Source organism: Schistocerca nitens, chromosome 10 (assembly GCF_023898315.1).
Source record: "Schistocerca nitens isolate TAMUIC-IGC-003100 chromosome 10, iqSchNite1.1, whole genome shotgun sequence".
In the NCBI taxonomy this organism is placed as follows: domain Eukaryota; kingdom Metazoa; phylum Arthropoda; class Insecta; order Orthoptera; family Acrididae; genus Schistocerca; species Schistocerca nitens.
In genome coordinates, this window is record NC_064623.1 from 90853995 (window position 1) to 90876329 (window position 22335).

Below are 22335 nucleotides of genomic sequence, written 5' to 3' on the forward strand. Positions count from 1 at the left end.
AGTGGACAAGAATTCCTGTACAAAATTTCATGTATTAGCCAAGGATCAAATAACATGGAAAACAAGCGTCTTTCAGACTAGAAATGGAGTAATTCATTCTCATTCGTCATGTGTCCTACAGTTGTTGAAATGGAAACAGATTAGTATGTTCCACAGAATGTAGGTACTGCCAGGAACTTCTGATTGTGCACAATTTGAGTGTTATATGTAAACACAAGTTGCCTCAAAGAGTAGGCAATTATTAAATGACTGAAATGTGTTTAGTATACTGTAGAAATGAAGAAATAAGTGAAATACTGGACCAGTTACCAGTACTTTTTAAAAATATTATGTTTAGAGAGACTATCTTGCACACTTGAATCGCACATATTCGAAGCACAGATTAGAACTAGTAATGTCCAACATTTTGGAGTGGAGATTACAGCTTTATGTTTAACTGTGATCATTCTTTGATTGTAATTTACATTGTAAATTTATTAAGTATTTGGTAGTGATTAGTTTGGTACATACTTCCTGAAGTTACTAGTAAAGATGTGTTTCAGTTTAGTTCAGATTTCATAAAATGTAGTAGCATCAAGTAGTAACCTATTTCCTTGGAACAGATTGGTGGCTATAATTAAATGGGTCCAGTTTGACATAACTAATAATCACATTTTATTCGAATTAATGGGCTATACTGTATGAATAAATGTATCAACCCATCAGTATTTGAAAGTGATAATTAGGACCAGAAGGCCATTATAGCTGTCAATACTTTTTAAGAAGAACACCTGTGCAGATTTTCAACCATATATTAGTTTTTTCTAACTGTCTACTGTGACATAAATATCTTTTTTCTAGGCGTCTGCAAGGTTTACACAGGTTTCTCTTAGTGTAACTTAACTTTCCATAGTCCATTGCTCTGTAGAAATTTCTATCCACTCCCTCGCTAGCGTAGCGTCATTTATAATATTCGTCCATTAGTTTTTGTGACCAGTGACCTGTGGATGGTAGGGTAGGTAAGACACAAATCTTAATTCGTCCCAAAACGTGCGTGAGCTACAACAAAAGGAATGTCACAAGACTAGTAGCTGCCACTTACGATAGGTGGCTATCGAAGTACAGAATTGATGTAGAAGTTCACATAGTATGCATTAGACTTCTACGGTCCCTATCTGGTATTTTCGTATAGTATTGGAGTGATAATGGTAGTTCTTCTACTCCTAATGTTTGACTTTGCAGTACTCCCACTGCCTGTTATTCTGCTACATTTCATTTCTATGAAACACTCTGACAAATTTACAACCTTATGGGCGCTAAACTTGATTAAGGTAGTGTGCTCCCAATTTATAACCTAGTTTTGAGGATCTTTTGATACATTTGGCTACCTAGCATTTGTTAACATAATTTTTCATTTCCAAAGATGCACTGATATGACAATACATTATGACAGTTTTCTCTGCTTTTCTGCAGAGGCATGGACGACGACAAGAATAATGATGACAGCGGTGGTTTGGTTACCAACATTTCCATGGCTGCAGTAAAAGGCAACAGAACACAGTGCACAACCAAGGCGGAAGCATGCTGTGGGAATAAAACTGGTACAAGGAGTCTGCAGCACAGACATGGGTTCCGCAAAAAGACGTTCCCACTGTTGCAGGAACTGATGGGACACGCAGCTGCGGACAAACGTGAACTTGTGCGGTCGTGCAGCGTGTGTCACAAAACATTCGCAACGAGTGGCAGTTTGAATAGGCACTTCCGTGTGCATACTGGTGAACGCCCATACAGCTGTGGCGTTTGCAATAAGTCATTCAAGGAAAGTGGGGCACTTAAGCGGCATTTGAATCTGCACACTGGTGAACGCCCATACACCTGCGACATTTGCAACAAGACATTCAGGCAAAATAGTGACCTGAAACAGCATATGCGTTTCCACACTGCTGAACGCCCGTACATCTGTGGTGTTTGCGACAAAACATTCAAGAAAAGTAGTCACCTGAAGAAGCATTCTCGGTTGCACACTGGCGAACGCCCTTACGCCTGTGGCGTTTGCAACAAGACATTCGTAGAAAGTGAGGCACTGAAACGTCATTCGCATCTGCACACTGGTGAACGCTCCTACATCTGTGGTATTTGCAAGAAGACATTCAACCAAAGTACTCACCTGAAGAAGCCTTCACTGTTGCACACTGGTGAGCGCTCGTAAAGCCTCAGGGATCTGGAGCAAGACCTGTGAATGAAGTTGTCACCAGAAGCAGCATTTGCTGCTGCACACTTCTGAAGGCCCTATAGATGTAATGTGTGTCGTAAGAGGTGCAGGAATATCTGGAACCCGAGGGGGAATATTAGCAGCTGTACATTGATAAAATACAATACTGTTGCAGCATTTGTTGCAGGAAATTCTCAATTAGATCATCTCAGGAAACCACCTAGTTCTTAACTGGAGGGAACTTCCGTGTGCTTGTGATGTATTTCCTTAGAGATTCAAAAATGGTTCAAATGGCTCTGAGCAGTATGGGACTTAACATCTGAGGTCATCAGTTCCCTAGAACTTAGAACTCCTTAAACCTAATTGACCTAAGGACATCACACACATCCATACCTGAGGCAGGATTCGAACCTGCGACCATAGCAGTCGCGTGGTTCTGGACTGAAACGCCTAGAACTGCTCGGCCATAGCGGCTGGCTCCTTAGAGATTCATAGACTAGAAAGTTGTTACTTTTGCACATATGACTCATGACACCTGCCTAAAAATTCACTTGTGAGTCCATTGAAGTGATTGCTGCTAGGGATATGAATGTGCTCTAAGAAGTTGAGGACAAGTGGCTTAAAATACATTTGAAATCTCACGTCTACCACGGTTCATATGTCGGGTTTGTCAATTAGGGTCATGTAAGTTGTTGAAAAATTTTTCGTTGCCACATTTAAAAGATAAGATTACATATTTAATGAGTCGTTTTTTGTATGTGCATATTCGCAGCACATCTCTACTTTATGTGTAAGCTGCACCACTTTGATTTCGCTAGTGAAGCATTGTGTTGTGCTACTTTGGCACAGTGAATTCAGTTCTACCACGATTGCAGATATGTACATGTAATGACACAAAAGAAAAACATAACTTGAGTTTTTCCATTTTCTTTCCTTTCGATCTGATTGAAAAATGTGGTGTTAACTCGTCTGTTGCCATGACACCGGACCATCTCCTGCATTGAAAGTTTCGGTGCCGGGTATTGATGGGAAGTTATGATTATCACTGCAATTGATTCCCAAAATTGTGCTTACGTTTTGAAATAAGAATTCCACTTCTCGTTTTAGGTGATAGATCAGTGTGGAAAAGGTTTTACATAAATGTACTACTACATATTTTAATATTCAAGAAGACTACATTATGTATTAGAATGGTGGTTCACCTTTAATTTTCACAGTGATCAGCTACTGATAGGTAATTGTGTTGATTGATTTTGAACCATATGCACTCCTGGAAATTGAAATAAGAACACCGTGAATTCATTGTCCCAGGAAGGGGAAACTTTATTGACACATTCCTGGGGTCAGATACATCACATGATCACACTGACAGAACCACAGGCACATAGACACAGGCAACAGAGCATGCACAATGTCGGCACTAGTACAGTGTATATCCACCTTTCGCAGTAATGCAGGCTGCTATTCTCCCATGGAGACGGTCGTAGAGATGCTGGATGTAGTCCAGTGGAACAGCTTGCCATGCCATTTCCACCTGGCGCCTCAGTTGGACCAGCGTTCGTGCTGGACGTGCAGACCGCGTGAGACGACGCTTCATCCAGTCCCAAACATGCTCAATGGGGGACAGATCCGGAGATCTTGCTGGCCAGGGTAGTTGACTTACACCTTCTAGAGCACGTTGGGTGGCACGGGATACATGCGGACGTGCATTGTCCTGTTGGAACAGCAAGTTCCCTTGCCGGTCTAGGAATGGTAGAACGATGGGTTCGATGACAGTTTGAATGTACCGTGCACTATTCAGTGTCCCCTCGACGATCACCAGTGGTGTACGGCCAGTGTAGGAGATCGCTCCCCACACCATGATGCCGGGTGTTGGCCCTGTGTGCCTCGGTCGTATGCAGTCCTGATTGTGGCGCTCAACTGCACGGCGCCAAACACGCATACGACCATCATTGGCACCAAGGCAGAAGCGACTCTCATCGCTGAAGACGACACGTCTCCATTCGTCCCTCCATTCACGCCTGTCGCGACAGCACTGGAGGCGGGCTGCACGATGTTGGGGCGTGAGCGGAAGACGGCCTAACAGTGTGCGGGACCGTAGCCCAGCGTCATGGAGACGGTTGCGAATGGTCCTCGCCGATACCCCAGGAGCAACAGTGTCCCTAATTTGCTGGAAAGTGGCGGTGCGGTCCCCTACGGCACTGCGTAGGATCCTACGGTCTTGGCGTGCATCCGTGCGTCGCTGCGGTCCGGTCCCAGGTCGACGGGCACGTGCACCTTCCGCCGACCACTGGCGACAACATCGATGTACTGTGGAGACCTCACGCCCCACGTGTTGAGCAATTCGGCGGTACGTCCACCCGGCCTCCCGCATGCCCACTATACGCCCTCGCTCAAAGTCCGTCAACTGCACATACGGTTCACGTCCACGCTGTCGCGGCATGCTACCAGTGTTAAAGACTGCGATGGAGCTCCATATGCCACGGCAAACTGGCTGACACTGACGGCGGCGGTGCACAAATGCTGCGCAGCTAGCGCCATTCGACGGCCAACACCGCGGTTCCTGGTGTGTCCGCTGTGCCGTGCGTGTGATCATTGCTTGTACAGCCCTCTCGCAGTGTCCGGAGCAAGTATGGTGGGTCTGACACACTGGTGTCAATGTGTTCTTTTTTCCATTTCCAGGAGTGTATTTTATATTTGGGGAGGGTAATACATTATAAAATTCTTAAAAAAAGGCTCTCTCTGTGTGTGTGTGTGTGTGTTTAAATATTGTCCTGAAAACTTGTTTCTGTTAATATTGTCATCAGGTACTCTATGATATTACTCATGGTTACTACTAACTCAGTTTTGAAATACCAGACTGCCCAAACATATCCAAATACTTCCAGTATGTTTCGATATATCTGGCTGACAGTTTATCTTCCTTGTGCAATAGTTATAACATCTGCCTTTTACACATAATGCTAAAAAAAAAGGAAATCTCAAAAAATGAAAAAAATTCATCAAAACTCATTATACCAGGCACACCTGGAATAAGGCATCAGCATCAGGCGTTTTACTTTTCAGCATGACCTAAATGTCTCTACAAATGAAACTTCATGCTTGCTGTGCACATAATTAAATTTTGAAAAAAAGTGCTAATTTTTATTCTACATCGCATATTGAACAAACGAGTAAGAGATCATCATTTATAATACCTACAAGTATTGGGTGAAGATGCTGTCACTTTTAAAGTAATAATTAACATGTAAATAATAAAACAATTACGTTGTTAAATGCCTGACATCGAAAGGATTCCTGTGGTGGTTTTTAATGAATTGTCCTGCTCTGAGAGGGATAAATTGAGATTGCAGTGTTGAACTTTGGCATGGCACTGTTGCAGATATCATTAAATTAGTTACAGGCAAAATCTATTGCACATTTATTATTAAATACAAATTCACTACAATTTTTGTGTTTATCTGCAAGTGAGGCCGTGTATATTGGAAAAAAAATTACTTGAAAGTTGTAGATTGTAGCATTGTATGTGCAGCATTGTATGTGGATTTCATGCAGTTACCTCATACATGTTTCACAAATCACATCATCATTGGCATGATCATATATTGTGTTGTTTTCATAATTTTTTAACCTGACAGGTCCTGCAGAAGACGTCATTCTTACTACATCTCGATTTGCAATCTTAATTTTGGCTTTGTAGAAGTTTTGACAGTGACACCCCCCCCCAAGAAAACATTCTTTCATACTCTAGAGCATTTCTATACCATATCCCTGTCATTCTTTCTTATTCTAGAGTATTGCTATGCCATTCAAGGAATATTACGGAGGATTTTCTGATGAAACTAACTAGTGTGTAACTCATAACTCATTTTGTTATAAACTGTGTGTTAAGAACTGCAGTTTTGTAGTCTTCATATCTCAGCGTATATCCCTGTCAGTCAATCAGACAAGGTGGTCCTGTTGCATGTCCCACATGGTCTCTGGACCTCAACCCGTTAGATGTATATCCTATGGAGCCACTGTAAAAAAGTTGTATATGCAGCTATCTGTCACGGCATTCAGTTTCAGCATGATGTGCCAACTTCATGCCGGCAATGTGAGTGGGACATGTGTGGGTCAAGGGTAAGGCTGTGTCAGCTTTGCTCGGTCCTTCCCAGAGGAAGTATTTGGTGCAGAGCAACGTTTCATTTACTGCTGCATTGTGGCATTTTTCAGTCGGCATCTCTCTTCAGTCCTGCAGAATCGTGACTTCTGCGCTATTTATCCTTCACTGTTTGTTGTATGAGAGACTTTCACATGTCCAGAGCTTTCATTGAACAAAAACAGGTACTCTAGCGATCTGTCATCACAAGTATTTAAAAATGAATGAGAATCCTCAATATCTATTGTGCAGTCGCATGAGCAACAGGAACGGCAAATTTTCCATGAAACGACTGTACAATACCATGAAGAAAGAATTTAATTTAGAGCAAAGACTTGCAACCATCAGTGGATGGGATTCGTTGTTCTGTACGTCAAGAGGTACTTTTCGCTAAATTCCCAGGCATGCAGCACTTGAAATTGATGGTATGAATAGTAAAATTTCTGAAATTGTACTCATTATGCTACTATCAGTTGCAACAGTTTTCGATGGAATTGAATAAACAGTTCAGAGTACATTGGTTAAGTCAAGGAGTGTGCCGGAACAATTTTTCGATTTAGAACTCGCTGTTGTTAATTTTGTGAAGAAACATGTAGTGCATGAATTAAAGTTAGGACATCTGAAGTGGACTGCAGATGTCGCATTTTAAGTGACACAACTGCACACAGTCTACAACGTGAGAAAGATCTTATTACTGATTTGGAGAGGCTGCATTTTAAAAGAGAATCGCATTATAGAAGAGACACATTCTGACAAATACAGTACAGTTCCCTAAACTCATTGACGATAAAAAAAAGTTTGGATGATCTATTGTGGACTTGAAAGAATTACAAGGATAGTTTTGCAACAGTTTTGAGTACACTTTCGGTCTTACATTGGTTACCGATCTTGTTTCATTTGAAAAGCGCCCTGTTGCATGTGCAAATGTAACTGGCTGGTCTGCAAGATAATTCTGGTTTTGAACAGGAATCCTTGTATGCGAAGACTGTTCATAATTTTATATATTGCTTTCTCCACAAACAGGTGTCAAACATGATAAATGTTTCATTTGACGTGTGTGTGTGTGTGTGTGTGTGTGTGTGTGTGTGTGTGTGTGTGTGTGTGAGAGAGAGAGAGAGAGAGAGAGAGGAAATAGTCCGTATCTTTCCATATGCTGACATTTTGTACCATATAAAAGTTATATTACATCTTCAGTGTGTCACAAATAATTGAGAAATATGAACTGTAAAACCAAGTCGTATGCAGTGTGACTGCACTGCTATTTAAAAGCAGTGTGTAGATAGTTTACCCCTCTCCCTCCCCCCCCCCCCTACACACTTTCACAGTGTGCCGTCCCAGTGGGGGAAACGTGCAGCAAAGCTGAGCACCATGGCACTCGTGCCATGCCAGGGTGTGGCTTGTGAGCTGAATTATTGGCTGCCCCTGATCTGCAGTCATTCACGGCAATCCCCATCCAACAACAACTCTAGAAGACAGGCGGACAGCTGTACTTTTTAAATATTTACAAACTTTGGATCACTTGTGGTGTGTCATGAGGTTCATTGATTAGGTGCTGTAAAATCATGGAATCAGACAAAAGCCTCATGTTTTCATAAAGTTAAGTTATTGTAATAAACATACTTGGCAAATTTAAACAGCTTTTGAGTGGAACCGGGTTTGATGAAGTAATTATGTGAGGCCTTTGACCTATTCCATGCAGATGTGAGGATATCTCACAGTTAAAAGCAATTGAGATAGTAGATGGAAAGAAAGACTGTCTACATATAGGCTTTGACGGGCAGTATTTGCGTCAATGATGAATTGTTTTTGGGGCACTAAGTCGTGGACCAAGGCATGTTTGTGTGGCTGACTTTTCATTTCCTAATGCTGGACACATCATTAGAGATTATAAAGACTCACATAGCTTTATCAAGCTTATACAAGCTCAATAAGCTGAACTTGCTAATTGTACATTGATGGTCGTTATGAACAGATAAAAATTGGAGGGAGTAACTTCAATCTTCATGTGTATCATTTGTGACACATCTGAATTTTGAGTGTGAGACTCTCTGCGATGCTGTACTGCATTCTCTGCTTTTCCCCATGGCCTATTCCATCTTAAAACTCATGCGTTAGATGTTGTTTGGTACTTTACGCTTGTGACAGGCTGTCATTAAATTGTATCGTATTTGCATTGAGGGTCAACAGGCAACTTTGCACCGGTCACTGATGATCTGCAAGTTTCACTGCATTTACATTCAAGTTTCCAACGATTTTTTTTCTCCCTATACAAACATGAATCGTTTGAGAACAGCATCCTGTTGCTGCAGTCATAAAGTATGTCCCCTGTCCCTGATGTATGTCGTGTATAGTATTCTCCAGTCACCCTAGTTTGAGGTAGCCCTGACCTTGTTTTCGCTTTCGGAGAGGCCTTTCAGTTAATGAAAATCCAGGTTTTTTTTTTTTCTACAAATTCTTGAAACCAGCTACATGTACATGCCAGTATTCTGTATATGAGTATGAGTATTTTCTTTACTGGCAACTGCAGAGCATTACCAAAGGATGTATTGAAGTCATCAACCACACCATCAACCTGAACCCCTCTATCGACTGCACTGTGAATCTCAAGAGTGGACAGAGTGCATTGTGTTTCATGTGATTGGCATGTAAGGAAACTTTTTTTTTTTGATGTCTCGATGTTTTTGAATTAGCTCAAACGTCGTCATTACGATCCATGACTGTACACGATACTCAAGCCAGTGAAATAGGTCTGAGGTTTTCTGTAGAATTTTGTAGTGACTTGTCACACTTTATTGTGTCGAGAATCGATTATAAACTACTCTACCGCCCAATCTAAATTTAGAATTGAGTGAGCTCTCGTTTTATGTGTCATTTCATCTGTTCAGGTACTTGAATGGATTCCAGTTCTGCACCGACTTGTTACCTTTTGTGTAATTTATCCATGTGTCAGAGTGTTAAAACTATCACACTGCATTATGTTCATGTTTGTTGAAGCAGTTTTGGAAGACTGGATTCAGAATTTAAGTCTTTATTTTGTCAGACAAATGGCTTTTTAACGCTGTGTAGGACTCGGTTGTAGAACTTGTCACAGTATACAGTATACTGTTTCGTTTGTGAGTTATAACGAGCTTCTGACAAGAAACGACTTGTTTTCATTTACTTTTAGCACTTTAGATATAATCATTTTGTTGGTGGCCCTTTCTTCACATCTCCAGGTGATCCTGGTTTTAGTCACACAGCTTTAATCTTTTCACAATAGACATCACTTGAAAGGGGTGGGCGGTGAGGGGGGCAATGTGGCGATCGAAGGGAAGCAGGTCCAGCATGTCCCATGTATCTCCCAATCAGTTCACAGCTATGACTGCCGCAGTTAGTGTTCAGAAAGGATAGGTTAAATACCGTTGGTGGGGGAGTTCGAAAATGGTTCAAATGGCTCTGAGCACAATGGGACTTAACTTCTGAGGTCATCAGTCCCCTAGAACGTAGAACTACTTAAACCTATCTAACCTAAAGACATCATACACATCCATGCCCGAGGCAGGATTCGAACCTGCGACCGTAGTGGGTGGGGGAGTGTTTGTTACTGTTAGATGTAGTGAAATTCAAGTCTGTGAGTTAGTATGTGTAGGGGTTATACTTAACAATAGGAGTAAAGTAGTATTTGTTTCCTTCTACCGACCGACCTTCCCCCCCCCCCCCATCCCCCCCCCCTCCCCCCCAATCTGGTGTCACCCGACTCAGAGATTCTGTTTGACGTCGATGATTTTGAAAAGTTAGTTTAGTAGCCCACGCGAGGTGTGAATGGTTGCGAAACCATACTTCACCTCTTAACAACAAATAATCCTGACGAAATAGGGAGCATCAAGATGGATGCAGGTATCAGTGCCCGCAAGGTATTTGCTCAGAGAATGAATGCCGTAACATCCAAATCCACAAAAAATAAACACAGAATAAATCTCTTCAAGAAAGCAGATAAAAGTTCGCGTGACGCCTTCTGAAGAGACAATCTCCCCTTCTTCCAAACTATGTAAGTGTAGACCTGATGTGGCTAAAATTTGAAGAAATAGTATCATCGGTAAATGAAAGATTTATACCGTATAAATTGATAAAAGATGGTACTAATCCTCCATGGTACACAAAACAGCTCAGAACGCTGTTTCAGAAGCAACGAAAAAAGCATGACAAAATCAAAATAATAGAAAATCCTCAACGTTGGCGATGTTTTACTGAAACTAGACTTGAGTGCAGGATGGTTGTAATAGTTTCCATGATGAAACTTTGTCTTGAAATCTGGCAGAAAACCCAGAGTGGTCATATGTAAGGTACAACAGTGGCAAGGCAATCAAAACCTTCACTGTTTGATGCCAATGGTAATATTACCAATCACACACTAAAGCGGAGTGATTAAACACAGTTTTCCGAAATTCCTCCACCAAATTTGATGAAGTGAATATTCCAGAATTCGAATCAAGGATGAGTAGCTTAGAAGAAGATAGCCTCCATGTAGCGAAGCAGCTTAAATGTCTTAATAAAGGTAAGTCTTTCTGTCCACATTGTATACCAGTCAGATTTCTTGCAGCATATGCTGACACTGTACCTCCATACTTAGCAACCATATACATCTGGTCCTTATAGAAAGATGTGTTTCCAAAGACTGGAAAGCTGTACAGGTCACACCAATACCCAAGAAAGAAAAAGAAAATAGGAGTAATCCGATGAATTCGAGACCAATGTCACTGACGTCAATTTGCAGTAATTTCTTGAAACACATAGTGTGTTCGAACATTATGAGTTACATCAAAGAAAATGGTACATTGAACATACAACAGATTCAGAAATTATCATTCTTGTGAAACACAACTAGTTCTTTATTCTCATGAAGTAATGAGTGTTGTCAACAGGGAACGTCAACTTGATTCCATATTTTGAGCTTTCCGCAAGGCTTTTGCAACTGTTCCTCGTTAGCAACATTTAATCGTATTACATGCATATGGTGTATCGTCTCAGCTGTGCGACTGGATTCGTGATTTCCTGTCAGAAAGGTCACAGTACATAGTAATCGACAGAAAGTCCTTGAGTAAAACAGAAGTAATATCTGGCGTTCCCCAAGGAACTGTTACAGGCCCTCCACTGTTACTAATTTGTGTAAACGAGTTAGGAGACAATCTGTGCAGCCCGCTTGGATTGTTTGCAGATGATGTTGTCATTTACCGTCTAGGGAACTCATCACCAGATCAAAGCCAACTCCAAAAATGATGTAAACAAGATATGTTTATGGCGCGAAACGTGGCGATTGACTCTAAATAAAGAATCCATTAAATTTCACGTATATGATTATCACACGAAACCTAAGGCTGTCAATTGAACTAAATGGTCATAAATTACAATTACGAACAACTTACATTGGAATGACTGGATAGATATTGTTGTGGGAATGCAAACTAAAGACTGCAGTTTATTGGCAGAAAATATAGAAAATGCAACTGGTCTGCTAAAGAAACTGCCTACACTACACTTGACCGTCATGTGCTATAATACTGCTGTGCTGTATGGGATCCTTACCAGATAGGATTGACGAAGGAGATGGAAGAGGTCCAAAATAGTGCACCTTGTGTTGTATTATAAAGAAGCGGGGAGTGTGTGTCACGGCTATTATAAGCGAGTTGCTGTGGCAGTCATTAAAACAAACGCGGTTTTCGTTGTGACAAAGCCTTTTCACGAAATTTCACCCACCAACCTTTTCCTCTGAACGAGAAAATATTTAATTTCGCCAACCTATGTAGGAAAAAGTTATCATCATAGTACAATAAGAGAAAACAGAGCTGACACACACTGTTGTTAGTGGAATGGGAGAGAAACAGTCCGAAGGTGGTTAGATGAACCCTCTACTAGGCACATGCCAGAGTAGTCATGTAGGTGCAGAAGCATTTAAGAATGAACATCGTGAAATATGGGAGCTACTGAAAGAAACAAAGACATCTTGAGAATTTCAAATGGGAGGTTGATGCAACACTGTTGTCTGAGTGTGGAGACCGCAAATGTGAACTTATTTAGGATATCTTCAATAAGTGGCGCCTTTTCAATGTCACTGAGCAATATATGATCAGAATGTCATCAGATACCCTTGTAATCCTCTCAGCACCAGATTAACAGCGAGTCACATCTTACTCCCAGCCATATGTGTGGTTTTCCTTCAGACAGAAGCGTAAAGTTTGTACTAACTCATCAAAATACTGCCAACATTTGTAGTAATGAGCCAGGTATGACAGTACGAGGATGACTGTATGGTAGGCATTTAGAGTACTGAATACCAAAGAACGCCAATACTTATATTTTTGCGTTACATGTCTGTGTGTGTTAACACATGCCACTCGCGCGTGATCTCCTATTTGTCACTCAGAATATTCTTCCTTGGTATACTTATGTCTCATATTCACTACACCGCAATTGTATGTATTGTACAATCGCAATGCTAATGCCATGACAGGGTGAGTTTGCGAATCTGTTTGATGTTGATTATTTCGAAATTAAAAGCAGACAGCTGCTTGTATAAGTGCCATCGTTGTGATGTACTGACTCCACACATGGTGGCTAACATCTGAACTTGGCGCCACAGCCGTACAGTTGATTATCAGCGTCCATTTCTGCACCACTGTATTAGCACAGTGGCACAATAAAAGTCCATACCCAAACCGAAGGTGGGATGCAATGTACAATACATGGGAGAGTCAAAAATTAAATACGCTTTCATTCTACAATTTATTTACGAAAAAAGCTGGTGTGACATGTTATTTTTCAACATTTTCTCCATCTTTTTTATTGCACTTGGTCCAGCGACCCACAAGCTTGCATATTCCTGCCAAGAAGAAGTTGCTCGCAAAAGCCACTTATGCACCACAATCTTAACCTTTTCGTAACCCAACATTGGTCGCATCAAACTTACTTTAAAAGCTCACTCTCAGATCAGAGGTGATGCGGGATTTAAGGTCATCCATTTCATGGTACGCGAACGGATGTGAACAGTACTGAAACAGCGACAGTGTATAGCTTAGATTTTTTAGATCTCTGTTGTAGGAGACAGTACGGAAACACTTGGATGTTAGGCTAAGAAAGTAGGTATGGAGATATAAGGGAATCGAGCCGCTGGGTTGATTTACTGGCCTGATTTTTACCCTTCCCGTGTTTGCAATGAACATGCAAAGAATGCAGACGCTGGTTTATAAAAATGTAGATGAGGCTCACTAGATACTCCAATCAGTTACCAGAACGAAGGTCACCCAAGTCTGTAACTGTACTAAGATTTGGGTGTACGCAGTAACGTGTGTTACTACAACCACGAACCTTCGACGTTGGAACCTCAGGTTCAAGTCTCGTCACAGTGCAAGTGACATACAGACACAGATAAATGTAGACAAATGTACAATAGAAATCAGTAACCCTAATCCAGAGGAAAGCTTTTCAAGTCCTTCATAGTGTACAAGCTTAACTGAAGACAATGCTCACTCACATGGTGTACACTATAGCCTGTCTGTTATCCGAGAAGGAACTCTCTTGATCGCTGGACTGCAGAACTCTGCCTTGCTTGGCGTTTGAGAGTTTCTGTATATGGCATTTGGGGCTGTTTTTTGCTTGCAGGTAGGACGCGACTGCGTGGATTTTTACCTCCAGTCTGCAATCAATGACCTCGGAATCAATGGTATCTCCTCTGGCCTCGTAATGGGCTGACGAAAGCGGCTCACACTGTATGTCTCCACCTGAGTTACGTGTCTTACATTTAATATTCATACTTAGACGACTTTTTTTCTGGTAGCCCTCATGGTTGTCATCACAGCCTCCACATTGGACGAAAATCGATGATCTCACACAGCATCTTCGAGCGACCCAGACAAATGAAAGACTATTGGAACAAAATATGTGCTGCAGCGAGGAGTTTAACTAGCTAAAAATCCGTTGTCTTGATATTTCAGTGCTGTGGTGAAACGGGTGTGGGCGGCCGTTGTCATGTAACGGCAACAATTTCTTTGACAGCAGACCTCGTCGTTTGCTGTGATTCTGTCTTTAGCTTGTTTCCACCACCTCAGGTCGGCGGTTGTTCCCATTGCTATGTACTCCTCCAACACTGGCCCTTTTGCATCCGAAAAATTATGCCAATTGCAGTCTGGAATTTTTTGCCTTTGTTGTTCTCGGATGTTTCCACTTTATTCTCTGGCCTTTTGATTCTGCCTGTAGTGGTGGACCGATGTTTCATGGCCAATGACTGTTATGTTCAAAAATGTGCTGTCGTCCCTGTTTAAAGAGTGGAGGAAGCGTTAGCAGATGACAACATGTTTAACCTTGGTTTCTTCTGTAAGCTATCTTGCGTACCCATTGTGCAGTTACTTCATGGGAGCCAAGTTAGTAGGAAGAACCATGAAGGTGCTGCTATATCGATGGTAACTCGCGTATCCCTCGACGTGCATGCTGCAACATGTCAAGCTAGTCCGTCCACTTTCAAGTATCTTGACACAGAAATAAACATTTATGCGTTACATGGCAGTACCCTGATATTGTGCTGAAAGTTTATGTTGACGAAAGAAATTGAACCACGCTCGTTGTCCCTTCGACAGAATGCAATGTAAGCAACTGTAGTCTGACGATGCGTACTTCACTGCAACTGTAAGCAGAGCGAAATTTTTACAAGTGTGATATGACCAAAGTTTACATAATTTTTGACTCTCCTTCGTAAAGAGTTCTGGAAGCAAGGACGATTGGATTTAATGTCCCGTCGACATCGAGGTCGTTAGAGACAGACTAAAGCGTTCTACGAAAAGTCATATGTTCACTTTGCCACGCAACAAAAGTAAATTCCATCATCACAATATCCCCATTACATTTTTCCTTTCTGAGACTTGCGAAGCGAATCCTGTAACTCATTTTCTGCCCTTCTTGTAGCAAACTGTTGACTTCCATATGAACACTGGTAAGAGGTAAAATGACATTGATATTATGGAATAACGTAGTGTTATGGAATAATATAACAGCTAAACGTAACAAATATTAACTGCCAACGAAATTAAAATGCAAAATCCGTTGAACTTCTCGATTTATTGTGGAAGAAAGTAATAAATCCGACAATAACACTGGCAGACCTATTATTTTACGAAAAAAGGATGTTTCAAATAAGGAAAAAATTATTTATAATAGGGAGGCAGAACTTCAGTAAGATGCGTTCACTAGTATGTTTGAATCCCATGCAAGTGAGCATATACAAGAACTAAGTCAGTGTTAACCACTGAGTGACGCGCGTTTCTTTGGCTCGCGAGTTTTTCCGCTCATTGAAGGTGTTACAGAGAAGTGCGGCAGTCCACAACGTGTGCATCCGACTAAACAAGTGTTACTTGCCGTGGTGTATTGTTCTCCGTTGATTACCACAAGTGATAAATAATAAGTGAGTGAAAAATGGGAAGAGCACGAGTAAGCGGCAGCAGGCGAGGCTACAGGGGCGCAGGCGGCGCGGGCGCCCGGTCTCCGGCGGCAGGTGAGGCCTCGCTTCCCGACATCGGGGAGCTCGTCCGGTCCCAGGAGAGTGCGGAGCTGCACAGCAAAGACACGCTAGACGTAATCGTGCAATCCATCACGGACTCTGTGACGGCCGCGGTCTTGGACAAACTGCAGGAGTCTGTCGGGCGCAACAGCACCGAAATCCAGTCTCTTAAAAAGTCCCTGGCCGCACAAGAGAAAAAAGCCGCCGACCTAGAAGCTAAGCTGTCTGCGGCCACCGATGAAATTGAGCAGTATCAGCGAAGGAACAGCTTGCGCTTGTTCGGGGTAGCTGAAAACGAACGTGAAAACACCGACGACCTGGCCATTAGCCTCGTGCGTGAAAAACTTGGCGTGCAGATCGACGTGGCCGATATTGACAGAAGCCACCGTGTTGGGCGCAGGATACCAGGTGCGATGAAACCCAGGCCCATAATAATTAAATTTGTGTCATACCGGAAAAGAGCTGAAGTGTTTGCTCAGAAAAGGAAACTCGCCAAGAGTGGGGTTACCCTGAGGGAAGATCTGACGCGCGAAAGACTAAAAGTTTTGAACACTGCGATCACACAGTTCGGCCTTCAAAATGTATGGACCCAGGATGGCAGGATCGTAGTCAAGACGGAAGGAGGAAGGAAAACGGTGACGAACATGTCCGAACTGAAAGACTGAGCTAAATCTCGCGAGACACAAAGTCTCATGTTGTACTCTGTCTAATATAAGTTAATTTTTATTCTTTCTTTTCATTTTTTTACGTAAATATTGCTTCGTTATTTCTGTAAGTACCATAAGTACTCTATTTAAAATCAGTCAATTGTTTCACATAAATATTGCTTCTTTATTTGTCTATCATAAGTGCTCATGTATATTCATATTGTCAGTCAAACGGGAATTAACATTCTCCATTAACAGGAATCTCCTTAAAACCGCCTTTCTATATCTGTTATTTTCATCCTCGTCACTACCACTACTACTACTATTATCTTTTTCGTAACCACTACTGCCACTTTCCATCTTTCTTTTCGCTCCCTGCTCCGATACCTCCAGCTTGTCTTTCACCTTTAGTCCACAGACGCTTGAGTCAGTCACGACCTTGGACACACCTGTAAGTATGTCTTCCCCCACGAAATCCAGCTTTTGTCCCTCTTCCGGCCAGCAGGTAAACGGAGCGCGCTCGGTCCTACAGGCGGCCACAATGGGACGGACCGGTTCCGGCGGCGGGCTCTTTGTGGCCCACGCAAACGCTCAGTCGCTAACGGCTCACTTCGACGAGTTCTGTAACCTGTTCTGCCAATCGCTGTTCCATATTATCCTCGTCTCTGAAACTTGGTTGAAACCAAACATTTCTTCCGACGCTATCCGAATCACTGGTTACTCTCTCCTAAGGGCAGATCGTGAAACACGACGCGGGGGTGGTGTGGGTGCCTATGTTCGCTCTGATCTGAGACCTACTATACTATGCACATTGGATGCAAAGGGCGAAGGAGAAGCAGAGTTCTTGTTTTTCGAAATAAATACAACAAATCAGAAACTGCTAATTGGAGTAATCTATAAACCTCCAAACGACGGTGCTATGTCCTCCTTTCAGTCTGCCCTGTCCTCGCTCGTGACACTGTATGAACACATAATCATTATGGGCGACACAAACATCGACTTACAGTTAAAATCTCCCTCTGCAGAAAAACTAAGGAGACTGTTCCACTCCAATGATATGAGTTTAACACCGCTGGACCCAACCCATCACACGCCACACAGCCATACACTCATAGATATAATAGCAACAAAGCGACCAGATAAAATAATTCGCGCCAATCAGACATCCGCTCCGGGACTCTCTGCTCATGACGTGATATTCTTAAATTACTCAGTGCATACTACCAAAGAAAAATCTCACCTGGTAACATACAGAAACCTAAAAAATGTTAACCATGACGCTCTTCAAAAGGATTGCTCAGACATCCCTTGGCATGATATAAGCAATGAACCGACTCTAGACGGAAAAATTCGGGAATTATGTCGCAAAATTATTGCACTGTATGATAAACATGCTCCTCAACGCACTGTCAAGGTAAAGAGAGCTCCCGCTCCGTGGCTCACCACTGCATTACGCCAGTCTAATATATAAAAATGAATCGCAAAATGTGTTGGTAAGCGCATAACTCAACAACGCCTCGACCAATTTGGCCAAATCTTTTTTTAAAATGTTCGTTGAAGTTCAAGGATGGTTTTTACGGCGAGAAAAATTAGAATTATTGCTGGAAAAACCCTAAAAATAGCCCTTTTCTTTTTCCTATACAAATGATTTGTAACTAAAACGTAGTCAATTTGAGCTTTATTGCTATGGTATAAAGTTCATATTAAAATGAATCGCAAAATGTGTTGGTAAGCGCATAACTCAACAACGCCTCGACCAATTTGGCCAAATCCTTTTTTAAAATGTTCGTTGAAGTTCAAGGATGGTTTTTACGGCGAGAAAAATTAGAATTATTGCTGGAAAAACCCTAAAAATAGCCCTTTTCTTTTTCCTATACAAATGATTTGTAACTAAAACGTAGTCAATTTGAGCTTTATTGCTATGGTATAAAGTTCATATTAAATTAGAAGCACACACTGTTGTCTAAGCAATGTAGGTGTGTTCCTAACGTCAAAGATCATATCTATCAAAACAATGTGCGTGTGTGCGTTGGAGCACAGAATACATAGTTGGAGAAGTTTAATATCGCGTTCCGAAACTCGCGTTTCTTTTGTATTAGTTTCGGCACGCGAGATAAAATGCATCAGTTTCCACGTCATTACATCAGTCAAACAAAAATCGCGTTACAATTCGTACGGCTTAAAAGGATTTGACTTCAAGTCATATAAAATGTAAAAAAAAAAAAAGTTGTCTGTTAACTGAACAACAGAAGTATGTATTTGAAACTCTTATGAAAGTAACAAATGATGAAACTGGAGGGATTTACTTCTTAGATGCACCTGGTGGTACAGGAAAAACTTTTTTGATTTCATTAATATTAGCAACAATTCGCTCACAAAATAAAATTGCACTTGCACTCGCTTCGTCGGGAATCGCAGCAACTTTGCTTGAAGGTGGTCGAACAGCCCATTCAGCACTAAAATTGGCATTAAATATGCAAAGCAATGAAACGCCAACCTGCAACGTTTCGAAGAACTCTGCAATGGCAAAGGCTTTGCAGCAATGTAAATTGATTGTTTGGGATGAATGCATGATGGCACATAAAAAATCTTTGGAGGCTTTAGACAGAACCTTAAAAGATCTATGGAGCAATAATAACCGATTTGGTGGTGCAATGATTTTATTAGCAGGAGATTTTCGTCAAACATTGCCAGTGATTCCACGATCAACGCCAGCTGATGAACTCAATGCATGTCTAAAGTCCTCCAATTTGTGGAAACATGTAAAAGTACTTCATTTAAGCAAGAATATGCGTGTCGAGTTGCGAAATGACCAATCTGGAAACATATTCTCTAAACAACTCATTGACATTGGTAATGGCAAATTTCCTATAGACATGTTGACTGGCTGCATTAACTTTCCTCAAAATTTTTGTCAGTTAACTCGATCAAAAGATGAACTTATTCAGAAGGTGTTTCCAGATGTTTCTCAAAATTACAGAAACCATGATTGGTTGAGCGAACGAGCTATACTGGCTGCAAAAAACATAGATGTAAATGAATTAAATTTCAAAATTCAAGAACAAATTACAGGCGAATTGAGGATATATAAATCAGTTGATTCGGCTACTAATCAAGATGATGTAGTCAACTATCCACCGGAATTTTTAAACTCGCTGGATTTGCCAGGATTGCCACCTCACAATCTTCAATTAAAGGTTGGATCGGTGGTTATAATGTTGCGAAATATCAACCAACCGCGTCTTTGCAACGGTACACGGTTAGCGATAAAAAATTACTAAACAATGTGATAGAAGCAACTATACTCAAAGGAAAGTATAAAGGAGAAGATGTTCTCATACCGCGCATCCCAATGATTCCGACTGATGTGCCATTTGAGTTTAAACGACTACAGTTTCCAGTGCGGCTTGCTTTTGCTATGACTATAAACAAGTCCCAGGGGCAATCATTAAGTGTTTGTGGTATTAATCTAGAAAACCCATGTTTCTCACATGGTCAATTGTATGTTGCCTGTTCCCGTGTTGGAAAACCATCAGATTTGTTTATCTATGCGCCAGGTAATCAAACAAAAAACATCGTATACCACAAAGCACTACAATGATAATAATAATAATTATGATTCACATGATTAACAATAAAGCGATTACTTACTTTTAAATCCTTATATATGTTTTATTTAATTATTTTTTATTCACAACGCCCCATCACCAGGGTGACGGTTCTGTTCAGGAGAATTTTTTTAAATACATAGGCAAAAAAACTGCCATATTACAAATCTTTTTGACAGGACGAAGTCTGTCGGGTCAGCTAGTTAATGAATAAACGCGATGCTGCACATAGGGCCTTCAAACGTAACCCAACTCCCGAGGCGTACGAAGCTTATAGGAAACTCCGGAATAGAACCAAGCAAAGCGTGAGGAATGCCAAAATCAGACATGCCCGCTCTGTCGTATGCGGCATATCAAAACCTGCTGCACTGTGGAAAAAGCTGCGCAGTTTCGGTATAGGGAAGTGGAGAGCTGACGCTGTTTATCAAGCGTCTACAGAAGAATTAAACGATTTCTTCTCAACAGCTGCAAACTGCCACGCAGCGACAAATTACCAGCCCCAAGATATCAATCTATTGAGAGACAAGTTTTTCCTAAAACATGTCACTACCGGCACAGTACACAAGGCAATTATGAGTATCTCTTCCGAGGCAGTAGGAAATGATGGAGTGAGCACTGGCATGATTAAGAACGTCGTAGACACTATTACTCCAGTTATCACAGACATCTTCAACCTGTCTCTTGTCAGTAGTACATACCCCATTAAGTGGAAAGAAAGTTTAATTCAACCGATACCCAAGACTGACAACCCAAAGTCGCCTGGTGACTACAGGCCGATCAGCATACTACCTGCAATATCTAAAGCCCTAGAATACATCGTCCATGAACAGCTGACGGATTACCTTAAAACTCATAACATCCACGACAAATATCAGTCGGGCTTTCGAAAGCACCATAGTACAGCAACTGCATTAATCAAAGTAACTGATTACATTAAACATGCTATGGACAGACGTGAAGCTACCATCCTAACACTGCTTGACTTTAGCAAGGCTTTTGATACAGTTGACTTTGATATATTACTGATTAAAATGAAGCACCTGAATTTCTCAAACAGCGCAATACACTGGTTCGACAGCTACCTCAAAAACAGAAGTCAACAAGTCATTTGTTGGTCGGAAAAGTCATCATGGAAAAACGTGCGCTCTGGAGTTCCCCAAGGCTCCGTCCTTGGTCCATTACTCTTCTCACTGTACATTAATGATATTTCTTCAGTGATTCACTCCTGCAACTACCATCTATATGCCGACGACATCCAACTGTACATAAGTGCAAGCCCCAAGAACATTGCTTACGCAGTAGCGAGTATGAACGCAGATCTTTGCTCTGTTTCTCGATGGGCACAGAACCTAGGTCTGAAACTAAACCCCAAGAAATCCCAGGTCATACTTATATCTCATCCAAAGTTAATCAGTCGGTACTTTCGCGAAACAGTCCCTCAAATACTCCTCAATGGTACCCAACTACCATACCAAAAAACAGTAAAAGACCTTGGAATAATCTTGGATGAACACCTAAACTGGGAAGAACAAACAGTCACAGCTTGCCGGAAATCGCTCTCCTCCCTACATGCAATTCAAAAATTTAGAAAAATATTTCCAACCCATGTTAAACAAAAATTAGTCCAAACACTAGTCTTGCCTAATCTTTACTACTGTGATGTAGTTCAACACGGCACAAATAGTGAAAATTCGAGATGCCTCGAGCTAGTGATGAATGCTTGCGTTAGATACGTATGCAATATACAGTTGTATGATCATATTAGTCCTTCATACTCCCAGCTAGGTTGGATACGCCCACATAAGGCACGCGATCTCCACACGATGTGCTTACTTCATCGATTTCTTAGCCACTGGTGCCCCCAATACTTATCTTCTCACATTAAATACCTATCATCATTCCACAACCGCAATACCAGATCGGATACGTCTAGCATCTTGGCTGTACCTTTACATAACACAAAATCTTTCTCCATGTCATTCTCCATCTCAGCCATAAGACTATGAAACGCGCTCCCCTGTGATCTGCGTCTTATCCAGAACCACTCAACATTCAAGAGGGAACTCAAGACTTACATATTAGGGACGGTATAGCCACCATTGTTGTGCCCCTCTCATCTCTTTCTTTCTCCTCTCCATCATAGCTTCGAATTTTACCACTCTATTTCTCTTCCTCTAACCTGTCTACCTCTTCTATATCTCTTTCACTCCATTCTATCGTCTTAC

General features: G+C 41.5%; 1 protein-coding gene across 3 annotated transcripts in view; it reads left to right on the plus strand.

The window, feature by feature from the left end:
• The window catches only part of LOC126210653 (zinc finger protein 501-like), a 401685-nt gene that overhangs the window by 259253 nt on the left and 120097 nt on the right, over nt 1-22335 (plus strand). Inside the window, exon 8 of one of the 3 annotated variants that reach the window (XM_049939985.1) lies at nt 1453-3449. The exons of the other annotated variants lie outside the window; for them this stretch is intronic. Within the exon in view, the coding sequence (XP_049795942.1) occupies nt 1453-2188 (736 nt within the window). The 3' untranslated portion in view covers nt 2189-3449. Of the gene's footprint in view, nt 1-1452; nt 3450-22335 lie in introns of those variants that run through there. 3 annotated transcript variants of the gene reach the window in all.